Source organism: Equus przewalskii, chromosome X, assembly GCF_037783145.1.
Source record: "Equus przewalskii isolate Varuska chromosome X, EquPr2, whole genome shotgun sequence".
Taxonomy (NCBI): Eukaryota; Metazoa; Chordata; class Mammalia; order Perissodactyla; family Equidae; genus Equus; species Equus przewalskii.
Genome location: NC_091863.1, coordinates 2,843,130 through 2,866,977, shown reverse-complemented (window position 1 = coordinate 2,866,977; position 23,848 = coordinate 2,843,130). Strand labels below are relative to the sequence as shown.

At 36.3% G+C, this 23,848-nt stretch overlaps 1 protein-coding gene across 2 annotated transcripts; it reads right to left on the bottom strand.

Moving 5' to 3' along the window:
• Window positions 1-470: 470 nt before the first annotated feature.
• On the bottom strand, window positions 471-7,477 carry LOC103565570 (female-specific lacrimal gland protein-like). Of its 2 annotated transcripts, XM_070606197.1 has the most exons (7): window positions 7,338-7,469; window positions 6,733-6,872; window positions 4,657-4,727; window positions 2,779-2,854; window positions 1,521-1,622; window positions 1,324-1,353; window positions 471-683 (listed from the first exon to the last, which is right to left on the bottom strand). In XM_070606197.1, exons 1-4 carry the CDS (start codon window positions 7,416-7,418, stop codon window positions 2,847-2,849), a joined length of 300 nt encoding a protein of 99 aa, XP_070462298.1. In that variant the 5' UTR covers window positions 7,419-7,469; the 3' UTR covers window positions 471-683; window positions 1,324-1,353; window positions 1,521-1,622; window positions 2,779-2,846. The 2 variants fall into 2 exon arrangements, with proteins under 2 accessions (XP_070462298.1, XP_070462297.1); XM_070606196.1 differs by having other exon boundaries at window positions 471-1,353; window positions 7,338-7,477.
• Between the last annotated feature and the right edge of the window lie 16,371 nt (window positions 7,478-23,848).

Sequence of the window (23,848 nt, the reverse complement as noted above, 5' to 3'; positions counted from 1 at the left end):
AAAAACGAAGTCTCTCTCTCCAGGAAAGAGCTATAGCTAGATGAGTAGTGGTGAGTCTATATTAGTAGGTATTAGTAGGGACTTTCTCTAAATTACGGCATTGGTCATGTTACACAGCATTCTGCTAAATCCCTATCCACATCCTCTGGTAGCACATTAATGCTGCTCAACCACATAATGATTGAGATGTTTTCTGGTGTCAGTTTGGAAAACAGAGGCTATTTTTTGAAGTAGTGTGACCATCCAGTCTCATCTGTCTGGTGGGAAATTTATTTCGCATTATAAAAGTACCATCCATGATGCTTTAGCTCATATTTTCCCCCTCACCAAGATACTTCCAGGAGTTATACTATTAATCCTAAACAGAATTATCTCTTGTTTCATTTTAAACCCAATTTTCTAGGTGGTTCCATTCAAGTAGGTATTTCTGTGCATTATAAATATGGTACCTTTCTTTAAAGACACATATGTGTGCATATTGATCACTTTATTTAATCAGTTAGGAATCCAGTAACATCAAGCAGGGCATAGAAGATGACTGGAAGTAAAGTCACGAGGACAGGATCATGATTTCCCAGGGAAGAAGAAATTACAATTTGAAAGAAAAGGCTATTTTATCTTTGTATCGATGACTCTGATGCATTGGAGATGACATTGCTTATATTCTCCATGTCATTGTCTTCCTTAGGCATGTAAAAAAACATTTAAAAACATAGTTGAGCGATATTAATGATATGATATTGTTGAGAATGGGAAAGAAATGATAAAAGCAATTGCTGTAGAAAATAGTGGAGGAATTCTCATGTAGGACTCATTTCACAGAACTCCATCTGTGTATGTGCACGTATGTGATCTATGTGGAACTAGTCCATAGGTTATAAGTAGTTGTGAGTGATCCTGAATCAAGACTTATGTTAAGAATTTCTAAGGTACATAGTCATGGCTACAAGACATAGAAAATTATATATTGTGTAAGTTTGTATCACTCATATCTTCTATAAATCTTATTTATAATTATGACAGATTTTGTGACTGCAAGATAATTTATTCACACTGGAATTCACCAGGGTTAATTATATTTCACAGTACAGTGCCTCACAAAATTTCCTCCCTTTGTCCTTAAAGTAAAGAATCCCACTGTATAGTCTAGATTAGTGTTATTTTTTTGGATATTTTAAACCCACACACTTAGATAAGTCCTAGCTTTTGCCACCCTTGAAGATGGGTTGCTTTGTTACTCAATACTTAAAGCCATAACCCCAAGAACAAAAAGTCTTAACCTATTAAAAAGTCGCAAGGTGTATGTATCTTGTTCCTACTTACTCAACCGATGTTCCTAGTTAAGACAGTCATCTGTGAAAGAGAATGAAGAGGAAAGAAACTGATCATTGAAGTTGCTCAGTATTCCTAAGGATTATTTTATAACAACCTTCATAAAAGATGATTGAATAGGAAATTTGAACCAAGAATCATAGTGCTGTGTTTTCATTTCAGATAAGGTTTATCCTCTAGGACTTTACCTGTGTTGATGATGTCTTCTATATTTTCTGCTGGAATACCCTTCTCCTCAGTCAGTTCTTTGAACTTCTGATAATCTTGTTCACTGACACTATGTTCTTTTGCTACATTTCATAGCAAATAAGGTAGGAAAGATGTCCATTAGAACTCATCATAATTTCTAAAGCATGGCCTGGGACACAGAAACCTGGGTCTGATAAATCTCATCACCATCACTCCCCCTTCCCTCAGCACGTTAATGTTGCTCAACCATGTAATTTTCAAGTGAGATGCCTGAATGTGCAGATCAGATCTTCAGATGGTGCCATGTGGTGGAGTCCAAATATTTCAGATTTCGTTACTTTCCAGTTCTTAGGGCTACTAAGAAAATTAAAGTCCATTTGTCCAGTGAGCTCAAGAATCTCCAAATCAGATACAGTCTCCAAAAGTACATCCAAAGAAGGTAATGGTTAGGCCTGACAGTTCAGAAGCCCTCCAAACTCTAACTGTTCCTTTCAACTCTATCTACATTCTAGGATCCCTTCCCTGATATTCTTGAAATCTAATTAAATGAATGTGAAAAAATGATTTGAACTTTCCACCAAGTGTACTAGCTCCATCACACTTGCTGATAGGAAAAAAAAATCACTCTCATTGTCAAAGACAAGATTCAACCCCCATCCATGTCAAATGTGGCTCTAATATCAAAAAGTCTCAAAGGCATCTATCAATGGCCCTGTAGATCTAGCCAGAGGTCAAAATGATTGATTTGCCTGAGAACACTGAATTTGAAGGATGCAATATGATTTAGTGTTTATTTGCTGAGCAACAGGTTCAAGTCTTAGGTACTGTTTTAACAATTGTGATAAAATAAAGCATTTGTGGTTGAGACAAATGCAGTCATGACTGGAAACTGTTTAGTCTGCTGAACTCAAATTTTAAATCTTGGTTCACTTTGGTGACAGAACCTGGCTATACCAATGTGTGATATTTGGCAATAACCTTATGGACCACCTTGGACTATTTATTGGATCTTCAGAATAAGTGTGTATAATTTTTAGAAAAGCCATCTGATAGAGCCCCATAGTGGATACATCTCTTCATTACCAGTACACAACCTTTCAGCATCTCTGACTCATTCAACATGAAGTCTGAATTCTCACGTTAACTCATTTCTGCACTAGTGTGCTTAATAAAAAAGTAATGCATATACTTTCTTCTCTCCTTAATATAAATAATATTAACATGTTTAATTTGTATAGAATAAACTGTAATACATACCAAGGAGTTCAGTCACAAGTGTGACCTTGCCTTCGTCATCAACATTTTCACTGTATATTACCAAGCTGTCACTTGACTGAAAAATAAATTGGAAATAATTTTCACCTAAGACTGTGATAAGAAAAAAAAAAAATTCAAAACTCAATATGGTTAACTTTCTTCATTTGGATTTTGACATGTCTTATTTTTAACATACTGTTATCAACCCTTCCTTCAACAATAATCTATGTCTCACTAACATTCCTTGCAATGTGTCAGAATCAGTTAAGAGAGCTACTAAAGAAGCTTTTTACATAGTCCCATCTTCTTAAAATGGCGAAGATTTCTAGTCTTCCAAACTTAGCTAAACATGAACAGTTCATTAATGATAGCAAAGTTCCTTATTGTAGTATCTATAACTATGTGATAGGTGGTGGGCTGCAGCCTTCTCATACCAGCTCACAAGAACTGATTTTTAAATTTTCAGGAATTTTGTGACCCAATTGTCAAGCACAGTTATTATTAAAAAGTGGTTATATATACTTACATGTTAAAATAAAAGTTAATACATACTCAAAACATATCATTTTCTAGTACAATAGGTAATAAAAGAGAAACACTAATGAGGTGATTGGAAAGTGTTGAACACATATATTCTGTAATTGTATTCCAATTAGATCCTGTTGCTGCATATTCATATTCAAGATTTAAAAAAAAATCAAACCAAGATTAGAACACCACATTGTACATTTTTTCCCATAAAAATCAAACATTTAGACATTTAGTCACTTAATATTTCAGTATTGACATATGAAATTTATTTATTTATATATTTATTTTATTACGTATTATTATTATTTTTTTCCTGAGGAAGGTTTACCCTGAGCTAACATCCATTTCCAGTCTTCCTCTTTTTTCTTGAGGGAGATTCTCCCTGAGCTAACATCTGTACCAATCTTCCTCTATTTTGTATGTGGGATGCTGCCACATCATGGCCACTGATGACTTGTGTAGATCCGCACCCAGGAACCAAACCCAGGCCACAGAGGCAGATCATGCCAAACTTTACCACTAGGCCACATGTTACAGTTATTTTAAACTATGCAGATAGAAGTCTGTCCTAATGCCCTCGTTGCTTTCAACTAACACTCAAATGATGTAGAAATTGGTTTGAAATTTTTTAGTATTTAACTATTCTTATATTTACCTTTGGGAATTAAATTAATAAGATCATACTTAAACACTTTATCTAATAAACAACTTTTAATATTTAAAGAATTTAGTTATAGATAAATTTGATTGTGTTAGTCAAATAAGAGATAGAAAAATTTCAGAAGAATTAGTATAATTTTTTTTTTTGAGTAAGATTAGCCCTGAGCTAACATCTGCCACCAATCCTCCTCTTTTTGCTGAGGAAGATTGGCCCTAAGCTAACGTCTGTGCCCATCCTCCTCTACATTATATGTGGGACGCCTGCCACAGCATGGCTTGATAAGCAGTGTGTAGGTCTGTGCCTGGGATCTGAACCAACGAACCCTTGACTGCTGAAGCAGAGTAGGTGAACGTAACTGCTACACCACTGGGCCAGCCCAGAATTCATATAAGTTTAAGTAACTTTAAACACCTTCCCATGTCTGAGGAACAGATGAAGTCAATGTTCTGGGACTTCTTCTCGGATATCAATAGCAACATTCCAAACTTGGACCTTAGCCTGACTCAGTGTGACAAAATGAATGCTTGGAAAATTCAGTGTCTTTTCCAAGGTTGCATTTGTAAATAGTAGTACAAATAGTTGTAGGATCTAGACATATAGATGTCTTGCGTGGAGCTAAGACCATGAATTTGAACACGTTTCATGGTTTGAAAACATGTACTCATCCGAAAAGGTCATGTACTCACAGTCAACCTTGTAAATATCATCTTTTGTGCTTGTTCCCACTACTATGTACTTCCGGCATTCCCCATTAATCCTTAAAAACAAACAAACAAAACATTCCTTATTCCCCATCCATTCCTTGACACTTGAGGAACTGCAAAAGTTACAATGCATTTTAACTGCCAAAAATAATAGATGTTTTTCATCTTATACTCATTTAGTCTCTCCACACTGTTTGGTGCGTTATTTACTCTATTTCAGGGTTTCTCAACCTCAGCACTTACGGACATATGCAATTAGATAATTCTTTGTGGTGGGAGCAAAGTCCTGTGTACTGCAGGATGTACAGCAGCATCCCTGGTCTCCACCCACTATATTCCAGTAGCCCCTACCCCTAATTGTGACAATCAAAACCGTCTCCAAATACTGCCAAGTAGCCATTGGGAAGGGCCGGCAGGATCTCACCCTATGTTGAGGATTACCGCTCTTCTCTCATCTTTATAAACAATCCCACCTTTTCCTCTTTCTCTATTTCACAAATCATTTCTCTGCCTCGACCATTAATGTTGATGCTCCTATAAATTCTGAAGTCCTCACTCTCTCTAAGCTAACTCTTCAACTTTCATGAATTCAGGTTACACTTATTTAGCAAGAAGATTCAAATAGAGATAGATAGTGATAGAAAGAGAGACAGAGATAGGCACAGACACAAACATAGACATAGAAATAAATATAGATATATATATTCACACACCATGCACATGTCTGGTGTTTATAAATCCATTATTCACATCTCAAACTTATAGCTCATATTCAGCATTATTGTTATTTTATACTTATTTTTCTCCACCTTGTATGTTATTCTCTACTTTGGTTTAGTGGTATCACCATTTTACAGACAGACAAATTCAAACTTCAGCATTTACTTGAGAATTAAAGTCTGTATTCATATTCTAAATTTTTCTTAAAATGTTAATTTTACTCATTGCTATATCTACTTATTCCATGGTTAAAATTCCCCAAAATTGTTTTCCTGAATACATTCTCTACCATATGAGTTCCTAGAGGACTGATGATTAGACAGAAAATGAATTTTATTATTCCCTTATTTTAAAACCTACGTCCAAGCTGATTTCCCATATGATAAACATAAAATTAACATTTTGGCAGATGAAATTCTCCAGAACAAAATCTGAGTTTTGTTTTCAGTTTAGTGTTCTGCAGTCTACTTCACACACATAGTACATGACCACGCTGAAAATCCAACCTTCTCTGAATTCACAGTGATCTTTAATAGATCTGTGCCTCTCTGCACATTTGTTCTCCTTCCCTGATTCTTGGTTTAAAATTTCATTCAGTGTTCAGTGAATAAATGCCATCCCTTGTGAGAACCATTTCTCACTCCCATGACTGACAATAGGTACTCACTTATCCATGCTTCAGTATGACCTTTACCATTGAGGGTTTTTTTTTTTATTTTTTAAACATAGATGCCTGTGACCTTGATTAAATTTGAACTGTCAAAGTGAGACATATATTTTCTTTGTCAGTTTTTTATTCCCATGTTTAGCACAATGCCTCCTATAAACATTCTATAAATGTTTACTTGTTGGGTGAAAGTCTTAATTTATTGGTAGAAACTTGCCATCAGAATGTCAGGTGGATAATCTTTTGTGTATAGCCCTTTACACTGAAGTTTACTTTAAAAGAAACTTTATATAATCTATTTTCAATATGTGTAAAAACTCTGAAGAATCAAACACACAGATCCTAGGGATATGACTGCCATTGCCATAACTTTCAGGCTATTAAGACAAGATTCCTTCCTTACTGCCTTCATCGCTCTATTAGTAATTACATAATTCAAATAGAGCTGCTCAACCAATGTGCCCTCTAAGAAATAGCTGCATACTAATCTGCAGGGGGTTCATGCTCATGGACAAGGATGCAACACCAAACTAAGAACATCATTTTATGAATCAAGTTCAGAGACTCAAATTTTTGAACATAATCCAGACATTTCACTGCAAATTTGAGACTAGAACACATATCAGAAGTCAACAGTTTCATTGCTTTAAGTTTAGGTAGATTTTGCTTACTTTTGATAGAAAGTAATGGCAACTGTGCTGCAATTGCTGATACATTCAATCCAACAGCTATAACCCCTTAGTGGGCCATTTTCTTGTATCTTCTCTGTGTCATCCGATGCTATGGAAGTGGTGTACCATTCTCCTGGAATCTAAAAATGAAAGTTCCGATAAGACATGTTAGTCAATCTCTTTTTTGTTTTCTGACCAACACCGATCATAATCATTGCTTCCACTTTACCTCAGAGGAAAGGATAAACCTGATATTAAGCAAAGTTGGGTTCTAATCCCTACCTAGTAGAAAGTTATGAAATGAAATAACAATCTGTATTCAAATATAAATCATGGAATGAGGAGCTTCTTGAAATAGCTACAACAATGCCGTTAAATACCATGACAACTCATAGCTACATTTTGGCACATTAGTTTTTTTCAGCTACAGAAAAATAAAATGAAAGAACGTAAAGAGCTGAAAGACAGAAGGATTGTTTTATCCTTACATAGATGCATAGACCAAGGTGTGTATAAAATCAGATCCACCCAAATAAACTAAAGAATGAGAAACACGCACACACACACCACCAAGTCCTTCTCTCAGATCAGCCAACCCTTGTTACCACTGAGTGATCGGTCTCTGACTGAGGTTCCTGGTCAGCACAAACCACACCAAGTACAAGAGTCAGCAGAAGAATCTTCATCTTCTTCGTGCTCGTTGTCCTTCTTCTGGAGAAGCTAAGAGTGTGCTAGTTGTTGGAATGAATCTGAATTCGCACCACTTTTTATAGTATTGATCTGTTAACATGACACGTAATGAACAAACAGTTGTTAATCTTAAGACCTTGGTTATGTATAAATCTTCTTATAATCTCCTGGTTGGCAGTGATAAGATTTTATGGCAATATTTTGTGTCAATAATGAGATTATAGAAGCTGAAGTTGATCTGCAATTTGACCTTTAGAATAGTTGAGAAATCATAATACACATGAGGTATTTCAAGGACAGCAATATTTATCCTCTTATATCCTGAGTTCCGAGCTGGAATAAGCAGTCCAAGACATGTATCCCCAACTCCCATATTATTTCCTTAGCGTTGAGGAGGTGTGTTTGAACTTATTTTCTAGAACTAAAGATATTACTGTCTGGCTTAACAAAATTAAAATGTGACATCTAGCCCATAAATCATTTTTCAAAATGTTCCTCAAAGGAGTCTATATTTAAGTTTAATGAAATATTTTCACCAAGAACAAATTCTTGTCTGTTACCCTACTTAAAAATCCCTCCTAAATCCATCTCTACAGTTTCATTTTGCTGTTAAGGTACAACCTAATCTCACTAAAATTTATGAGATTTCTGCCTTGTGAATGGCTCCTGATATCGATATGCACATTCTTTCAAGGCATCCTCCTGAACTGTCCACACAGTTGCCAACCTAGATTACAGAAACCACAGGAAACCAATCTCTAAGTAACACTCAGTCAAACAATTTGCTCTCAGGTTGACAGCAGCCCTAACTATGATGATCATGTTAATAACAAAAAATAAATGGATGGATAATGATTAGGCATGAAAAAATATAGAAATTGAACCTCTGTATCTGAATTGAGCTTTATAACTCTATAGCTGACTGAAAGATGAATTTTTTTATCTTAGTTGGGGTATAAATTATATGCAGCAAGACTTGTGATATTTCATGTGTACAATTGATCAGCTTCGACAGATGAACACAGCTGTGAAACCTCCCCAATCAGTATGATGAACATGTCCCTCAGCTTCAAAAGTGTCCTTGCGCTCCTTGGTGACCCCTCCTCCTGTCCTATCTCAGCCATCCCTATCCTGTCCTAAGAAAGCTCTCTTCAGTTCCCTGACACAATAGATTAGTTGATATTCTCTAGAATTCAACAAAAATTAAATTGTAGTGTATATATGTGTGTGTTTTCTGTCTTCTTTCACTTGGATAATTATTTTGATATTTACCTATACTAGAGTTTGTATAGTACTTTCTCATTTACCACTGAGTACTGTCATATAGATATAACACAGTTTTGTCCACTTAAATATTGATGGATGCATATCATGGACAAGTCTTTGTAAAGACTGTGCTGTCCTCACTCTTGAGTAGATGCTTAGAGTGGAATTGCTGGCTCGAAGTGCCCCAACAATTTTACGTCAAGGGTGGAGGAGAATTCTGGTTGCTTCAGATCTTCCTCAATACTTCACGTGGTCAGTCATTTTCATTTTAGACCTTGTAATAAGTATGTCGTGGTATCTGGTTGTAGTTTTCATTTATATTTCCTGAATAAATAAAGATGTGGAACATCTTTTTAAGCGTTTATTTGCCATGTGCATATTTTCTTTTGTAAGCGACTCCCCAAATAATTTATTTAATATTGATTGGGCTGTTTGTTTTCTTATCATTGAGTTTGAAGATTTCTTTATATATTCTGGATAGAAGTCCTATTTCAGACAGAAGATTTGCAAATATTTTCCCCCAGCGTGTGGCTTCTCTTTTAATTCCCTTAATAGTATCCTTCAAAGACCCAAATATCTTCCTTTTGCTAAAGGTCAGGTTATATGTTTACTGTTTGCACTCAAGGATCATGCTTTGGAGTCTTATCTAGGAAATAATGGCTGAACCCAAGGCCACAGACTTTTCTCCTATGTTTTTCTCCAGAGCTTGTGTAGCTTAGATTTTACATATAGTCCATGAATCACTTTGAGTTTTCCAAATGGGGCAAAGTATGGGTTAAATTCCTTTTTTTTCTTGTTTGCATATGGGTATCCAATATTTCCAGCAAGTTTTGTTGAAAGGAGTATCCTTTGAACTGAATTTCCTTTATACATTTTCAGAAAATCTGTTGTCTGTATATTCTTGTCCCTTCCCCAGGAGCAGGTTTTGTTAGGTTTGGTTTTATTTTATTTTCCCCATTCCCTTATTAATGTTTTGGGCAATATTAAACAAAAGACAGGACATGAATGTCATATGACTTCCTTTAGGAGTAAAATAAAATAAGACTTAGGTTCCAAAGACCAAGCAATCATGACAATCTTGGAGAATAGCTACTAAACCATTTCCTTTGGGTGACAGTTCAGCCATTTTTCGTGGTAGCTGGCAATGCAAGCTTTATTGGACATGTTTTCTTTTTTTTTAAACCCAAAGAAATATAATTTGTAAAGCTATCATAACAAGATGCTATGTTAAAATAAATGTAATGAATATCTTTAGTGATTCAGGAGAAAATACTACACACATAAAACAAGAACAGATGGTTATGAAACATTAACAAACAGTGATGAAAAATTCCATTACAGGTTTTGGAAAGAAAAAATATAAGAATATATCATAGCTTTGTTTCAGAGGCACAACTTACAAAGCCAATTCATTATTTTGATAGCTTCATAGTAATCCATAGTAACAAGGTGTCATAATTTTTCTAACCATTCTTTTACTGACACACACTACACTCTTTGCAATATTTCTACTATTTAAACAATCATGTCATGAACATATTTTTACATGTATATTTATATTCTCAGGTTATTATTATTTGGAGGATAGATTTCTCATAGTGGAATTTTAGAGGATAGCATTTAAACTTTTAAGAAATTTTTCCAGATTATTTTCCCCAAATTTCTAGCAAATCCATATCTTTTCCATAATGGACAAGAGTACCTTTTTCTCAAACTATTCGTTTTTTAGGTTGCCTAAGAGACCCCAGGCAAGTCGCCTATTCCTCTGAGGAGAAGATCATATTACCAGAGAGCATTGATTACCTCCTTCTTCCCTGAAGCAGGCTCTTTCATCCACTTTACTTTTATTTATTTATTTTTTATTTTTATTTTTTTGAGGAAGATTAGCCCTGAGCTAACATCTGCCAATCCTCCTCTTATTGCTGAGGAAGACTGGCCCTGAGCTAACATCTGTGCCCATCTTCCTCTACTTTTTATATGTGGGATGCCTACCACAGCATGGCTTGTCAAGCAGCACCATGTCCGCAACCGGGATCTGAACCGGCAAACCCCGGGCCGCTGAAGCAGAATGTGTGAACTTAACTGCTGTGACACTGGGCCAGCCCCAATATCCACTTTACTAAGAGGACCTTCCATGTAAACGCCCAATTAATTCATTGGAAGAAAACCATATGAACAATTCACTTTCATTGTTCCATTTTCCTAAGAGCTTTACAAGAATTTGATCTTCGATATATTTTTTTATTCATTGACTCACTTGTTTCTCTAAGGAAGCAAGAAAGAGTGATGTTAGTTCCCCAGTTTTTAGAAATTTGAAAGGAAAAGCCCATTTCCTCCTAATGCTGTACAACTGGCTATTTTCAAGGACATTAAATCAGCAAAGAACCTCTTCTTTTGTTTTTTTCTCCTATTTTCTTTGTTTTTTTTGATTGATACCTGTGCCAATCTTGTTTTTTCTTTCTTTGTTTCTTTTTCTTCTTCCTTTCCCCAAAACCCCCCTCAGTATATAGTTATATATCCTACTTGCAGATCCTTCTAGTTGTGCTGTGTGGGAAACCACCTCAGCATGGCTTGATGAGCGGTGCTAAGTTCATGCTCAGGATCCAAACCAGTGAAATCCTGGGCTGCTGACGTGGAGCACATGAACTTAACCACTTGGCCACAGGCCTGGCCCCCTTTCCTATTTTAATCTATGTTTATTTTTTCCCATTAATATATCAGATAGATACTCTAAAGATATATTTGGATCATACTGTAAAAATGAAGAAACAATGGTGCTCTCATGATTTCCAAGTCAACTGGGTGAAAAAACCCACCATACTGACACATGACAACAACCTGCTTCAGGGACACATCAGAGCCTCAGAACCATTCTCTTTGTCTGGTGTCTGATCTTTGCAGAGAGCTTGGCTGGAAGGAGTCTTCCATATATTTCTTTAATTGACCACTAGCCTTCCTACTCAAAACGGATTATCATAGTTTGTTCAATGTTATTATCTTTCTTAATTTTTGTTTTCTTTTGTCTCGTTTCCAAGATTTTTTTTCCCTTTGTTTCATTTATTCCTCTGTATATTGTCCTATCTAAGCTCCTACTGGAAAAACTATAAAATAGAAAGTTTTCATGTCTCACAATGTCCTTACAAATTCTCCCTATCACTTCCCTGATTTGGATAATTTCAAGTAGAGGTGTAATCCCAGCTAACATAGTGTTCTACCCATTTTTTCCCCCCTGCATCTCTTCTTAGGTAACTCTAACATTCCAAGGTTTTTCCACTGGAGTCCTAGCAACACGTGTTTCCTGGGAATGTATCCTAAGGTCATTCTTAGGAAGATCATTCTAACTGCCAATCAAAGGGAAGTTAAAGAGTCATTATTCTGAGATTATCCCAACAGCTTGGTCTTTGGATCCTGGTAATTATCTTATTTTTATACCTAAAATGTGTCATATGACTTTAAAGTCCCAACTCTCTTTCGTTAATATTTGTCAAAACATGAGTAAGAGAACAATAAATAAAAACAGTCTCCAACACAAACATTAATGCTTATAATCCAGCAAATAACACTTAAGGCATCCGATGTAGATCTTCCTGGTCTTTCCTTCTCAAAGTTGTCCAGATTTCTGTAACTGGGTATGATATCTCTCCAGATTACAAGTTTCTGTTTTCCCTGTGATCTCTGTTTTCTACTTCCTAGATTCTACCTCTCCTCTCTACAGAGTGAAAGGAAGATTTGACCCTGGCCACCAGAAGGACCGTGTTCACTCAGTGATTCCTGATCAATGTTCCAAAGTGCTTTGAATCCAAGATGAGATAATTAACCATAAGACAACTTTTTGATATCTGATCCTTTGGTGATTCTCTAATACAGCACCTGTGAAATGGGAACATACTCAGTGATCCTCAGAGGGTTTTGTTGAAAATGCTGTTCTGATTCAGCATGTCTAGATTTGTGCCTGGAACTCTGCCTTTATAGCAAGCACCCAAGAGATGTCATTGCTTCTGGTCTTAAAACCATGATTTTCACTAGCAAGAGTTTAGAGCAGTCTTTCCAAAGCTTGTCTTGTTTCAAGAGTCCTGTGGCGTACTGGTTCCCCTTTTAGATTTGTAGGCTTTAGCCAGCCCCAATCCCTATAATAGCCTACAAATCCCTCCATGACCTGCTTCTTTTCCTCACCCATCTGCAGCTACTCCGCCTCTCTGTTCCTCTGTTGCAGCCACACTGGACTCCTTCTGACTCAGATACTTGCCCATCCAGACAGTGTGCAAATCCCCAACCTGCCATAACTCCTTTTCCCTTCCAACTTCATACTCATTTTTCCTTCATATAGGCAGTCTCCTTGCACTAAAGAGTAAATTCCACAGTCTCATAGTCTTTGAACTTTAGCTTTTGGCTGCATTCCTAGTGCCTAGAACTGGTTAATGAATGCGTCATTATGTGTCCCAGGGGACTTTAGTTATTTGTTTATTATTACTTTTTTAATGAGGAACATTGGCCCTGAGCTAACATCTGTTGCCCATCTTCCTCTTTTTGCTTGACAAAGATTGTCCCTGGGCTAGCATCAGTGCCAATCTTCCTCTATTTTGTATGTGGCATGCCACCACAGCATGGCTTGATGAGTGGTGTGTAGGTCCCCACCTAGGATATGAACCTGTGAACCCCGGGCCACTGAAGCAGAGTATGTGAATATAAACACTATGCCACTGGGCCATCCCCTAATTTCTTTTTGGATTGGGCAAATTTGGGCAATGCTGCCATATCATAGCAATATTTCTTGGTGAAAAATAACAAAGTAACAGTTAAGAACCTAGAATCCAGGGCCATGTCCAAGAGACATTCAATTTAACTCACTGGAGTATGACTGAAATATAAGGAACTTGTGTCAGCACAGTCAGTTGGGTAATGTAGCCAGGCTCTAGAAGGTAGGGGTGGGTTGATGCAGGGGTGTTTAGAACGAAGTAGGAGTCAAGCAGCATCCCATCTGTATGACTAGTTTTACCTGAGACACATGAAGATAGGGAAAGAGAGTCATCAGGGGTTCAATAGGACAAAAGGGAATGTTGTATAAAGAAGGAAGGAAGATATGCAAATTGGTATTTAGGGAAGTTCCCCTCTGGGGACAGATTAACAGAAAATAGGGATGCGTTTATTAAATACTTACCCACATTGTACATTTTTCTATCTTCCAAGGGTGCCTCATGAGTTGGACTCAGGAAAGGATGGCCATTTTCACACTAAATGTCATGTTGTTTGGAAATATTTTGAGGTGGCAAACAGCCCAGACAAAGAAAAGATAAACATAAAATGCTAATATAAGAACCCACATTGGCACCTTATCTCAAATTTTCTCACTAGAAATCCTCACTCCTTGGAGCTTTTTCAGTCCATGCTGGCCACTGAGATTCCCTTAAACCCAACCAAGTTGAGAGAAAAAGGAACAAATACAAAAATCTGACCTATTCCCTGACCTTCCTAACTTTTTTGGAAAGCTTTAGGCATACAAAGAGTCATGGACAGGAATAGGTATGACATCCTACAAATGTCAGAGAGGGCAGCTTCCAGAAATAAAGGTCCATTGTCTCTAGCCAATGTTTACGTTTGGTTTTATGTTCTTGTGTTGCTGTTTTTCAGTTGATTTATGTTTGTTCTTTGTTTTAATTTCAGTGTCCATTTGTTTTACTAAGTGATGAGCCTTCTATTCCTGTGGTGGTATTTTCTTTTTTTTATATTTTATTTTTTAAATTTTTAATTGCAGTAACATTGGATTATAACATTATATAGCTTTTGGATGTACATCGTAATATATTTCAAATTCTGTGTAGATTACATCATGTTCACCATCCATAAACTAATTATAGTGCATCCCCTCACATGTGAGCCTAAGAACCCCTTTTGCCCTCCCCCACCTTCCCCTGTGGTAACCACCAATCCAATCTCCATTGCTATGTCTTTGTTTGTCATTGTTTTTATGTTCTACTTATGAATGAGATCATACGGTATTTGACTTTCTTCCTCTGACTTATTTCACTCAGCATGATACCCTCAAGGACCATCTGTGTTGTCACAAATGGCCAGATTTCATCATTTCTCATGGCTGAGTAGTATTCCATTGTGTAGATATACCACATCTTCTTTATCCATTTGTCCCTTGATGGGCACCTAGGTTGCTTCCAAGTATTGGCTACTGTGTATAATGCTGCAATGAACATAGGAGTGCATGTATCTTTATTCCTTTGCAGTTTAAAGTTCTTTGGATAAATAGCCAGCAGTGGAATAGCTGGATCATATGGTAGATCTATCCTTAATTTTCTGAGGATACTCCAAACTGCTTTCCATATTGGCTGCACCAGTTTGCACTCCCACCAGCAGTGAACAAGGGTTCCCTTCTCTCCACACCCTCGCCAACATTTGTTGTTTCCTGTCTTGTTAATTATAGCCATTCTGAAGGGAGTGAGGTGATACCTCATTATAGTTTTGATTTGCCTTTCCCTGATAGCTAATGATATTGAGCATCTCTTCATATGCCTGTTGGCCATCTGTATATCTCCTTTGGAGAAATCTCTGTTGAGATCCTTTGTCCACTTTTTAATTGGATTGCTGGTGTTTTTGTTGTGGAGCTGTATGAGTTCTTTGTATATTTTGGATATTAACCCCTTATCTGATATAGGGTTTGCAAATATCTTTTCCCAATTGTTAGGTTGTCTTTTCGTTTTCTTGATGGTTTCCTTTGCTGTGCAGAAGGTTTTTGTTTGATGTAGTCCCATTTGTTCATTTTTTTCTGTTGTTTCCCTTGCCTGGTCAGACAAGGTAGTTGAAAATATGCTGCTAAGACTGATGTCAAAGAGCGTACTACCTATGTTTTTTTCTAGAAGTTTCATGGTTTCGGGTCTTACATTCGTCTTTAATCCATTTTGAGTTGATTTTTGTGCATGGTGTAAAGGAATGGTCTACTTTCATTCTTTTGCACGTGGCTGTCCAGTTTTCCCAACACCATTTATTGAAGAGACTCTCCTTTCTCCATCATATGCTGTTGGCCGCCTTGTCGAATATTAGCTGTCCATAAACGTGTGGGTTTACTTCTGGGCTCTCAATTCTGTTCCACTGATCTGTGTGTCTGTTTTTGTGCCAGTAGCATGCTGTTTTGGTTACTATGGCTTTGTAGTATAATTTGAAATCAGGGAGTGTGATACCTCCAGCTTTGTTCTTTTTTCTCAGGAATCCTTTGGCTATTCAGGGTCTTTTGTTGTTTCATATAAATTTTAGGATTCTTTGTTCTATTTCTGTGAAAAATGTTGTTGGAACTTTGATAGAGATTGTGTTGAATTGGTAGATGGCTTTGGGAAGTGTGGACATTTTAACAATGTTAATTTTTCCAATCCAAGAGCATGGACTATCTTTCCATTTCTTTGTGTCTCCTTTGATTTCTTTTAACAATGTTTTATAGTTTTTTGTGTACAGATTTTTCACGTCTGTGGTTAAATTTATTCCTAGGTATTTTGTTCTTTTTGTTGCCATTGTAAATGGGAGTGTATTCTTAATTTCTCTTTCTGCTACTTCATTGTTAGTGTATAGAAATGCAGCCAATTTTTGTACATTGATTTTGTATCCCACGACTTGACTGTATTCCTTTATTGTTTCTAAAAGTTTTTTAGTGAATTTTTTAGGGTTTTATAGATATAAAATCATGTCATCTGCAAAGAGTGACAGTTTCACTTCTTTTTTTCCAATGTGGATCCCTTTTATTTCTTTTTCTTGCCTGATTGCTCTGGCTAGGACTTCCAATACTATGTTAAATAGGAGTGGTGACAGTGGACATCCTTGTCTGGTTCCTGTTCTTAGAGGGATAGCTTTCAGTTTTTCCCCACTGAGAATGATATTTGCTGTGAGTTTGTCATATATGGCCATTATTATGTTGAGGTATTTTCCTTCTATACCCATTTTATTTAGAGTTTTAATCATAACTGGATGCTGTATCTTGTCAAATGCTTTCTCTGCATCTATTGAGATCATCATGTGATTTTTATTCTTCATTTTGTTAATGTGGTTGATAGATTTGCGGATGTTGAGCCATCCCTGCATCCCTGGAATGAAACCCACTTGATCATGATGTATGATCTTTTTAAGGTACTATTATATTCAATTTGCTAGTATTTTGCTGAGGACTTTTACATCGATGTTCATCAGTAATATTGGCCTGTAATTTTCTCTTTTTGTGTTGTCCTTGTCTGGTTTCGGTGTCAGGATAATGTTGGCTTCGTAGAATGAGTTAGGAAGCCTCCCCTCCTCTTCAATTTTTTGGAAGAGTTTAAGAAGGATAAGTATTAAGTCTTGTTTGAATGTTTGGTAGAATTCACCAGGGAAGCCACCTGGTCCTGGACTTTTAATTTTGGGAGGTTTTTGATTGCTGTTTCGATCTCCTTACTGGTGATGGGTCTATTCAAATTCTCTACTTCTTCTTGGTCCAGTTTTGGAATGTTGTATGTTTCTAATAATTTATCCATTTCTTTTAGATTATCCAATTTGTTGGTGGATAGCTTTTCATAGTATTCTCTTATCTTTTGTATTTCTGAGGTGTCCATTGTAATCTCTCCTCTTTCATTTCTGGTTTTATTTATTTGAACATTCTCTCTTTTTCTTCGTGAGTCTAGCTAAGGGTTTGTCAATTTTGTTTATCTTTTCAAAGAACCAGCTCTTGGTTTCATTAATTTTTTTCTGTTGTTTTTTTAGTCTCTATTTCATTTATTTCTGCTCTAATTTTTATTATTTCCTTCCTTCTGCTGATTTTGGGCTTTGTTTGTTGTTGTTTTTCCAGTACCTTTAGATGTGCTTTTAGATTGTCTATTTGAGATTTTTCTTCTTTGTTGAGGTAGGCCTGAATTGCTGTAAACTTCCCTCTTAGAACTGCCTTTGCTGTATCCCAGAGATTTTGGCATGTCGTGTTTTCATTTTCATTTGTCTCCAGGAATTTTTTGATTTCTCCTTTGATTTCTTTATTGACCAAATCGTTGTTCAGTAGCATTTTGTTTAATCTCCACATTTTTGTGGCTTTTCTGGTTTTCTTCCTGTAGTTAATTTCTAGTTTCATACCTTTGTGGTCAGGTAAGACACATGGTATTATTTCAATCTTCTTAAATTTATTGCGACTTGTTTTGTGGCCTAATATATGATCACTCCTGGAGAATGTTCCATGTGCATTTGAAAAGAATGTGTATTCTGTGGTTTTTGGATGGAATGTTCTAGATATATCTACTAAGTCCATCTGGTCGAATGTGTCATGTAAGGCCAGTGTTTCCTTATTGATCTTTTTGGAAGATCTCTCCGTTGGTGTAAGTGGAGTGTTAAAGTCCCCTACTATTATTGTGTTACTGTCTATTTCTCCTTTTATGTCTGTTAATAATTGCTTTATGTATTTAGGTGCTCCTATGTTGAGTGCAAAGATATTTACAAGTGTTATATTTTCTTGTTGGATTGTTCACTTTGTCATTATGTGGTGCCTGTGTTTGTCTCTTGTTACGGTTTTTGTTTTAAAGTCTATCTTGTCTGTTATAAGTATTGCTACCCCTGCTTTGTTTTTGTTTGTCATTTGCATGGAATATCTTTTTCCATCCTTTGACTTTCAGTTTGTGTCTTTAGGTCTGAAGTGTGTCTCTTGTATGCAGCATATACATGGGTCTTGTTTTTTTTTATCCAATTGTCCACCCTATGGCATTTGATTGGAGCATTTAGTCCATTGGCGTTTAAAGTAGCTATTGACAAATATGTATTTATTGCCATTTTGTTACCTATTTTTTCTGGCTGTTTTAGTATTTCTTCTCTTTTCCTTTATTTTTCTCTTTCTCTCTTCCCTTGTGGTTTGATGGCTTTCTTTAGTGATATGTTTGATTTCTTTTGTCTTATTTATTTTCTTACTTATTAGAGGTTTCTGATTTGTGATTACCATGAGGATCCTATTTAATATTCTATGTATATAACAGTTCATATCGAGTTGATAGACTTTTTACCTCTTTCTGAAAGCTCTACCTTTTCACTCCCCTCCTCCCACAGTTTATGTTTTTGAAATCATATATAGTCTCTTGTTTAGTGTGTGTATATCCAATACGCTCTTATCATTGAAATAGGTGATTTTAGGACATTTGTCTTTTAACCTTCATATTATCTTCACAGGTAGTTGACCTGCTACCTTTACTAGATTTTTAACTTAAAATTGATTTTATTGCCTGTCTTTTTGGTTTTTTAAAATTTTTTTAAATTTTTTTATTGAGTTAATGATAGGTTACAATCTTGTGTGATTTCAGTTGTACATTAATGTTTGTCATTCGTGTTGTAGGTGCACCACTTCACCCTTTGTGCCCAGCCCCCACCCCACCTTTGCCCTGGTAGCCACTAATCTGTTCTCTTTGTCCACATCTTTAAATTGCTCATATGAGTGGAGTCATACAGAGATTATCCTTCTCTAACTGGCTTATTTCACTTAACATAATTCCCTCAAGGTCCATCCATGTTGTTGCAAATGGGATGATTTTGTTCTGTTTTGCAGCTGAGTAGTATTCCATTGTATATATATATACCACAACTTCTTTATCCATTCATCTGTTGATGGGCACTTAGGTTGCTTCCATGTCTTGGCTATTGTAAATAATGCTGCAATGAACATTGGGGTGCATAGGACTTTTGGAATTGCTGACTTAAAGCTCTTTGGATAGATACGCAGTAGTGGAATGGCTGGATTGTATGGTAGTTCTATTTTTAATTTTTTGAGGAATCTCCATACTGTTTTCCATAGTGGCTGCACTAGTTTGCATTCCCACCAGCAGTGTATGAGGGTTCCATTCTCTCCACAACCTCTCCAACATTTGTTACTATTAGATTTAGATATTTTTGTCATTCTAATGGGTGTAAGGTGATATCTTAGTGTAGTTTTGATTTGCATTTCCCTGAAGATCAGCGATGATGAGCATCTTTTCATGTGCCTATTGGCCATCCCTATATCTTCTTTGGAGAAATGTCTGTTCATGTCTCCAGCCCATTTTTTGATCGGGTTGTTTGATTTTTCATTGTTGAGTTGTGAGAGTTCTTTATATATTATGGATATTAAGCCTTTGTCAGATATATGATTGCAAATATTTTTTCCCAGTTAGTGGGTTGTTTTTCTCTTTCAGTCCTGTTTTCATTTGCCTTGAAGAAGCTCTTTAGTCTGATGAAGTCCCATTTGTTTATTCTTTCTATTGTCTCCCTTCTCTGAGAAGACATGGTGTCCGAAAAGGTCCTTTTAATACTGATGTCAAAGAGTGTACTGCCTACGTTTTCTTCTAGAAGCCTTATGGTTTCAGGTCTCACCTTTAGGTCTTTGATCCATTTTGAGTTTATTTTGGTGGATGGTGAAAAAGAATGGTCAATTTTCATTCTTTTACATATGGCTTTCCAGTTTTCCTAGCACCATTTGTTGAAAAGACTTTCTTTTCTCCAATGTATGCCCTCAGCTCCTTTGTCAAAGATAAGCTGTCCATAGATGTGTGGTTTTATTTCTGGGCTTTCAATTCTGTTCCATTGATCTGTGCACCTGTTTTTATACCAGTGCCATGCTGTTTTGATTACTTTAGCTTTGTAGTAAGTTTTGAAGTCAGGGATTGTAATGCCTCCCATTTTGTTCTTTTTTCTCAGGATTGCTTGAGCAATTTGGGTTCTTTTGTTGCCCCATATAAATTTTAGGATTCTTTGTTCTAATTCTGTAAAGAATGTCATTGGGATTCTGATTGGGATAACGTTAAATCTGTAAATTGCTTTAGGTAGAACAGACATTTTAACTATGTTTATTCTTCCAATCCATGTACATGGAATGTCTTTCCACCTCCTTATGTCGTCATCCAATTCTCTCAGAAAGGCCTTGTAATTTTCCTTATATGGGTCCTTCACTTCCTTAGTTAAATTTACCCTGAGGTATTTTATTCTTTTTGTTGCTATTGAGAATGCTATTGTGTTCTTGAGTTCTTTTTCTGTTAGTTTGTTGTTAGAATATAGAAATGCTACAGATTTATGCAAATTGATTTTATACCCTGCAACTTTGCTGTAGTTGTTGATTACTTCTAACAGTTTTCCAATGGATTCTTTGGGATTTTCTATATATAAGATCATGTCGTCTGCACACAGTGCGAGTTTCACTTCTTCCCTCCCTATTTGGATTCCTTTTATTCCTTTTTCTTGTCTGATTGCTCTGGCCAGGACCTCCAGTACTATGTTAAATAAGAGTGGTGATAGAGGGCATCCTTGTCTCGTTCCTGTTTTCAGGGGGATGGCACTCAGTTTTTGCCCATTGAGTATGATGTTGGCTGTGGGCTTGTCATATATGGCCTTTATTATGTTGAGGTAGTTCCCTTCTATGCCCATTTTGTTCAGAGTTTTTATCATAAATGGCTGTTGGATCTTGTCACATGCTTTCTCTGCATCTATTGAGATGATCATGTGTTTTTTATTCCTCAGTTTGTTGATGTGGTGTATCACGTTGATTGATTTGTGGATGTTGAACCATCCCTGTGTCCCTGGTATGAGTCCCACTTGATCATGCTGTATGATCCTTTTGATGACTTGCTGAATTCTGGTGGCCAAAATTTTGTTTAGAATTTTTGCATCTATGTTCATCAGTGATATTGGCCTGTAGTTCTCTTTTTTCGTGGCATCCTTGTCTGGCTTTGGTATCAGCGTGATGTTGGCCTCATAGAATGTGTTAGGAATTGTTCCATCCTCCGTAATTTTTTGGTATAGCTTGAAAAGGATAGGTGTTAAATCCTCTCTGAAAGTTTGGTAGAATTCCCCAGGGAAGCCATCTGGTCCTGGGGTTTTATTCTTTGGGATGTTTTTGATTGCTGTTTCAATCTCTTTCCTTGTGATTGGTCTGTTCAAATTGTCTGCTTCTTCTTGAGTGAGCTTTGGGAGATTGTAAGAGTCCAAGAATTTATCCATTTCCTCTAGGTTATCCATTCTGTTAGCATAGAGTTTTTTGTAGTATTCTCTTATCATCCATTGTATTTTTGCAGAGTCTGTTGTTATTTCTCCTCGTTCATTTCTGATTTTGCTTATTTGAGCTTTCTCCCTTTTTTTCTTTGTAAGTCTGGCTCGGGGTTTGTCAATTTCATTTATCTTCTCAAAGAACCAGCTCTTCGTCTCATTGATCCTTTGTACCGCCTTTTTCATTTCAATAGTATTTATTTCTGCTCTGATTTTTATTATTTCTCTACTTCTGCTGACTTTGGGCTTTATTTGTTCTCCTTTCTCTAGTTCCGTTAGGTGTAGTTTAAGATTGCTTATTTGGGATTTTTCTTGTTTGTTAAGATGTGCCTGTATTGTGACGAATTTTCCTCTTAATACAGCTTTTGCTGTATCCCATATGAGTTGGTATGGCGTGTTATCATTTTCATTTGTTTCCAGGTATTTTTTGATTTCTTCTTTAATTTCCTCAATGATCCATTGCTTGTTCAGTAGTGTATGTTTTAATCTCCACATCTTTGTGCCTTTCTCAGCTTTTTTCTTGTAATTAATTTCTAGCCTTATAGCATTATGATCAGAGCAGATGCTTGTTATTATTTCAATTTTTTTAAATTTGTAGAGGCTTGCCTTGTTTCCCAACCTATGGTCTATCCTTGAGAATGTTCCGTGTGCACTTGAGAAGAATGTGTATTCTGCTTTTTTTAGGGTGAAGTGATCTATATATGTCTATTAAGTCCAATTGTTTTAATTTTTCGTTTAGCTCCACTAATTCTTTGTTGATTTTCTGTCTGGATGATCTGTCCATTGATGTGAGTGGGGTGTTGAGGTCTCCTACTATTATTGTGTTGTTTTTAACATCTTCCTTTAGGTCTGTTAATAGTTGCTTTATGAACCTTGGTGCTCCTATGCTGGGTGCATAGATATTTATAAGCGTTATTTCTTCTTGATGAAGTGTCCATTTGATCATTATATATTGTCCCTGTGTGTCTCTCTTTACCTGTCTTATTTTGAAATCCACTTTGTCTGATATAAGAATTGAAACACCTGCTTTTTTTCCTTGCTATTAGCTTGAAGTATGGTCCTCCACCCCTTCACTCTAAGCCTGTGCTTGTCCTTGGGGCTGAGGTGTGTTTCCTGGAGGCAACAAATTGTTGGATCTTGTTCTTTAATCCATGTTGCCACTCTGTGTCTTTTTATTGGAGAGTTCAGTCCGTTTACATTGAGAGTGATTATTGATGCATGTGGACTTAAAGCTGTCAATCTGTTGCTCATTATCTGGCTTTCCTGCTTTTCTCTTCCTGTGTGCTTTATCCTACCCATTTGATACTGCAATTTCTTATGCTGGTTTCTTAGATTTTTCCTTATTTATGTTTTGTGGCTCTGTTCTGTTTCTTAGTTTAGTGGCTACCCTGAAGTTTGTATTTTGAATCTCGTGTATAATATAGTCTATTCTCTGGTGGTCTCTTACTTACTTGTCCTAGACTAATTTAGTCCCTTTGCTCTTCCCCTCCTAAATTATTATTTTCACTTCTTGTTCCAACTTGTGTTATGAGTTTGTAGTTAGAGTGATAAGATCGTCTTTGCTTTGGTAGTTTCCTTCCCTTTATCCTAATGCTATAGTTGAATATTTGCTATCCTATTCTGGTTATATTTATCTGTCTCCCTACCTGTGATTTGTGACCCCTTTCTCCCTTTTCTTCTTTTTTCAGGTATGAGAGCCTTCTTGAGGATTTCTTGTAGTGGAGGACTTTTGGTTACAAATTCCCTTAACTTTTGTTTGTCTGGAAAAGATTTAATTTCTCCCTCATATCAGAAGGATATTCTTACTGGATAGAGTATTCTTGGCTGATGATTTTTATCTTTTAAAGCTTTGAATATGTCACTCCATTCTCTCCTAGCTTGTAAGGTTTCTGCAGAGAAATCCGCTGAAAGTCTGATAGGGGCTCCCTTGTAGGTAATTCTCTTATTTCGTGCAGCCCTGAGTATTCTTTCTTTGTCTTTCATTTTTGCCATTTGTATTACTATATGCCTTGCAGTAGGTCTTTTTACGTTGACAAATCTAGGAGATCTGAATGCTTCCACTACACACATTTCTCCCTCAATCCCTAGATTTGGGAAGTTCTCTTCTATAATTTCATTAAGCACACGTTCTGCTCCATTTTCCTTTTCTACATTCTCGGGA

Bases quoted from the DNA above. Each gene is read 5' to 3' on its own strand.
- LOC103565570 (XM_070606196.1), bottom strand. From the start codon at position 7,418: ATGAAGATTCTTCTGCTGACTCTTGTACTTGGTGTGGTTTGTGCTGAC. The intron at 6,873-7,337 runs GTAACAAGGGTT...TTTCATTTTTAG, and splicing joins CAGAGACCGATCACTCAGTG to ATTCCAGGAGAATGGTACAC. The intron at 4,728-6,732 runs GTAAGCAAAATC...TTTGTTTTTAAG, and splicing joins GCCATTACTTTCTATCAAAA to GATTAATGGGGAATGCCGGA.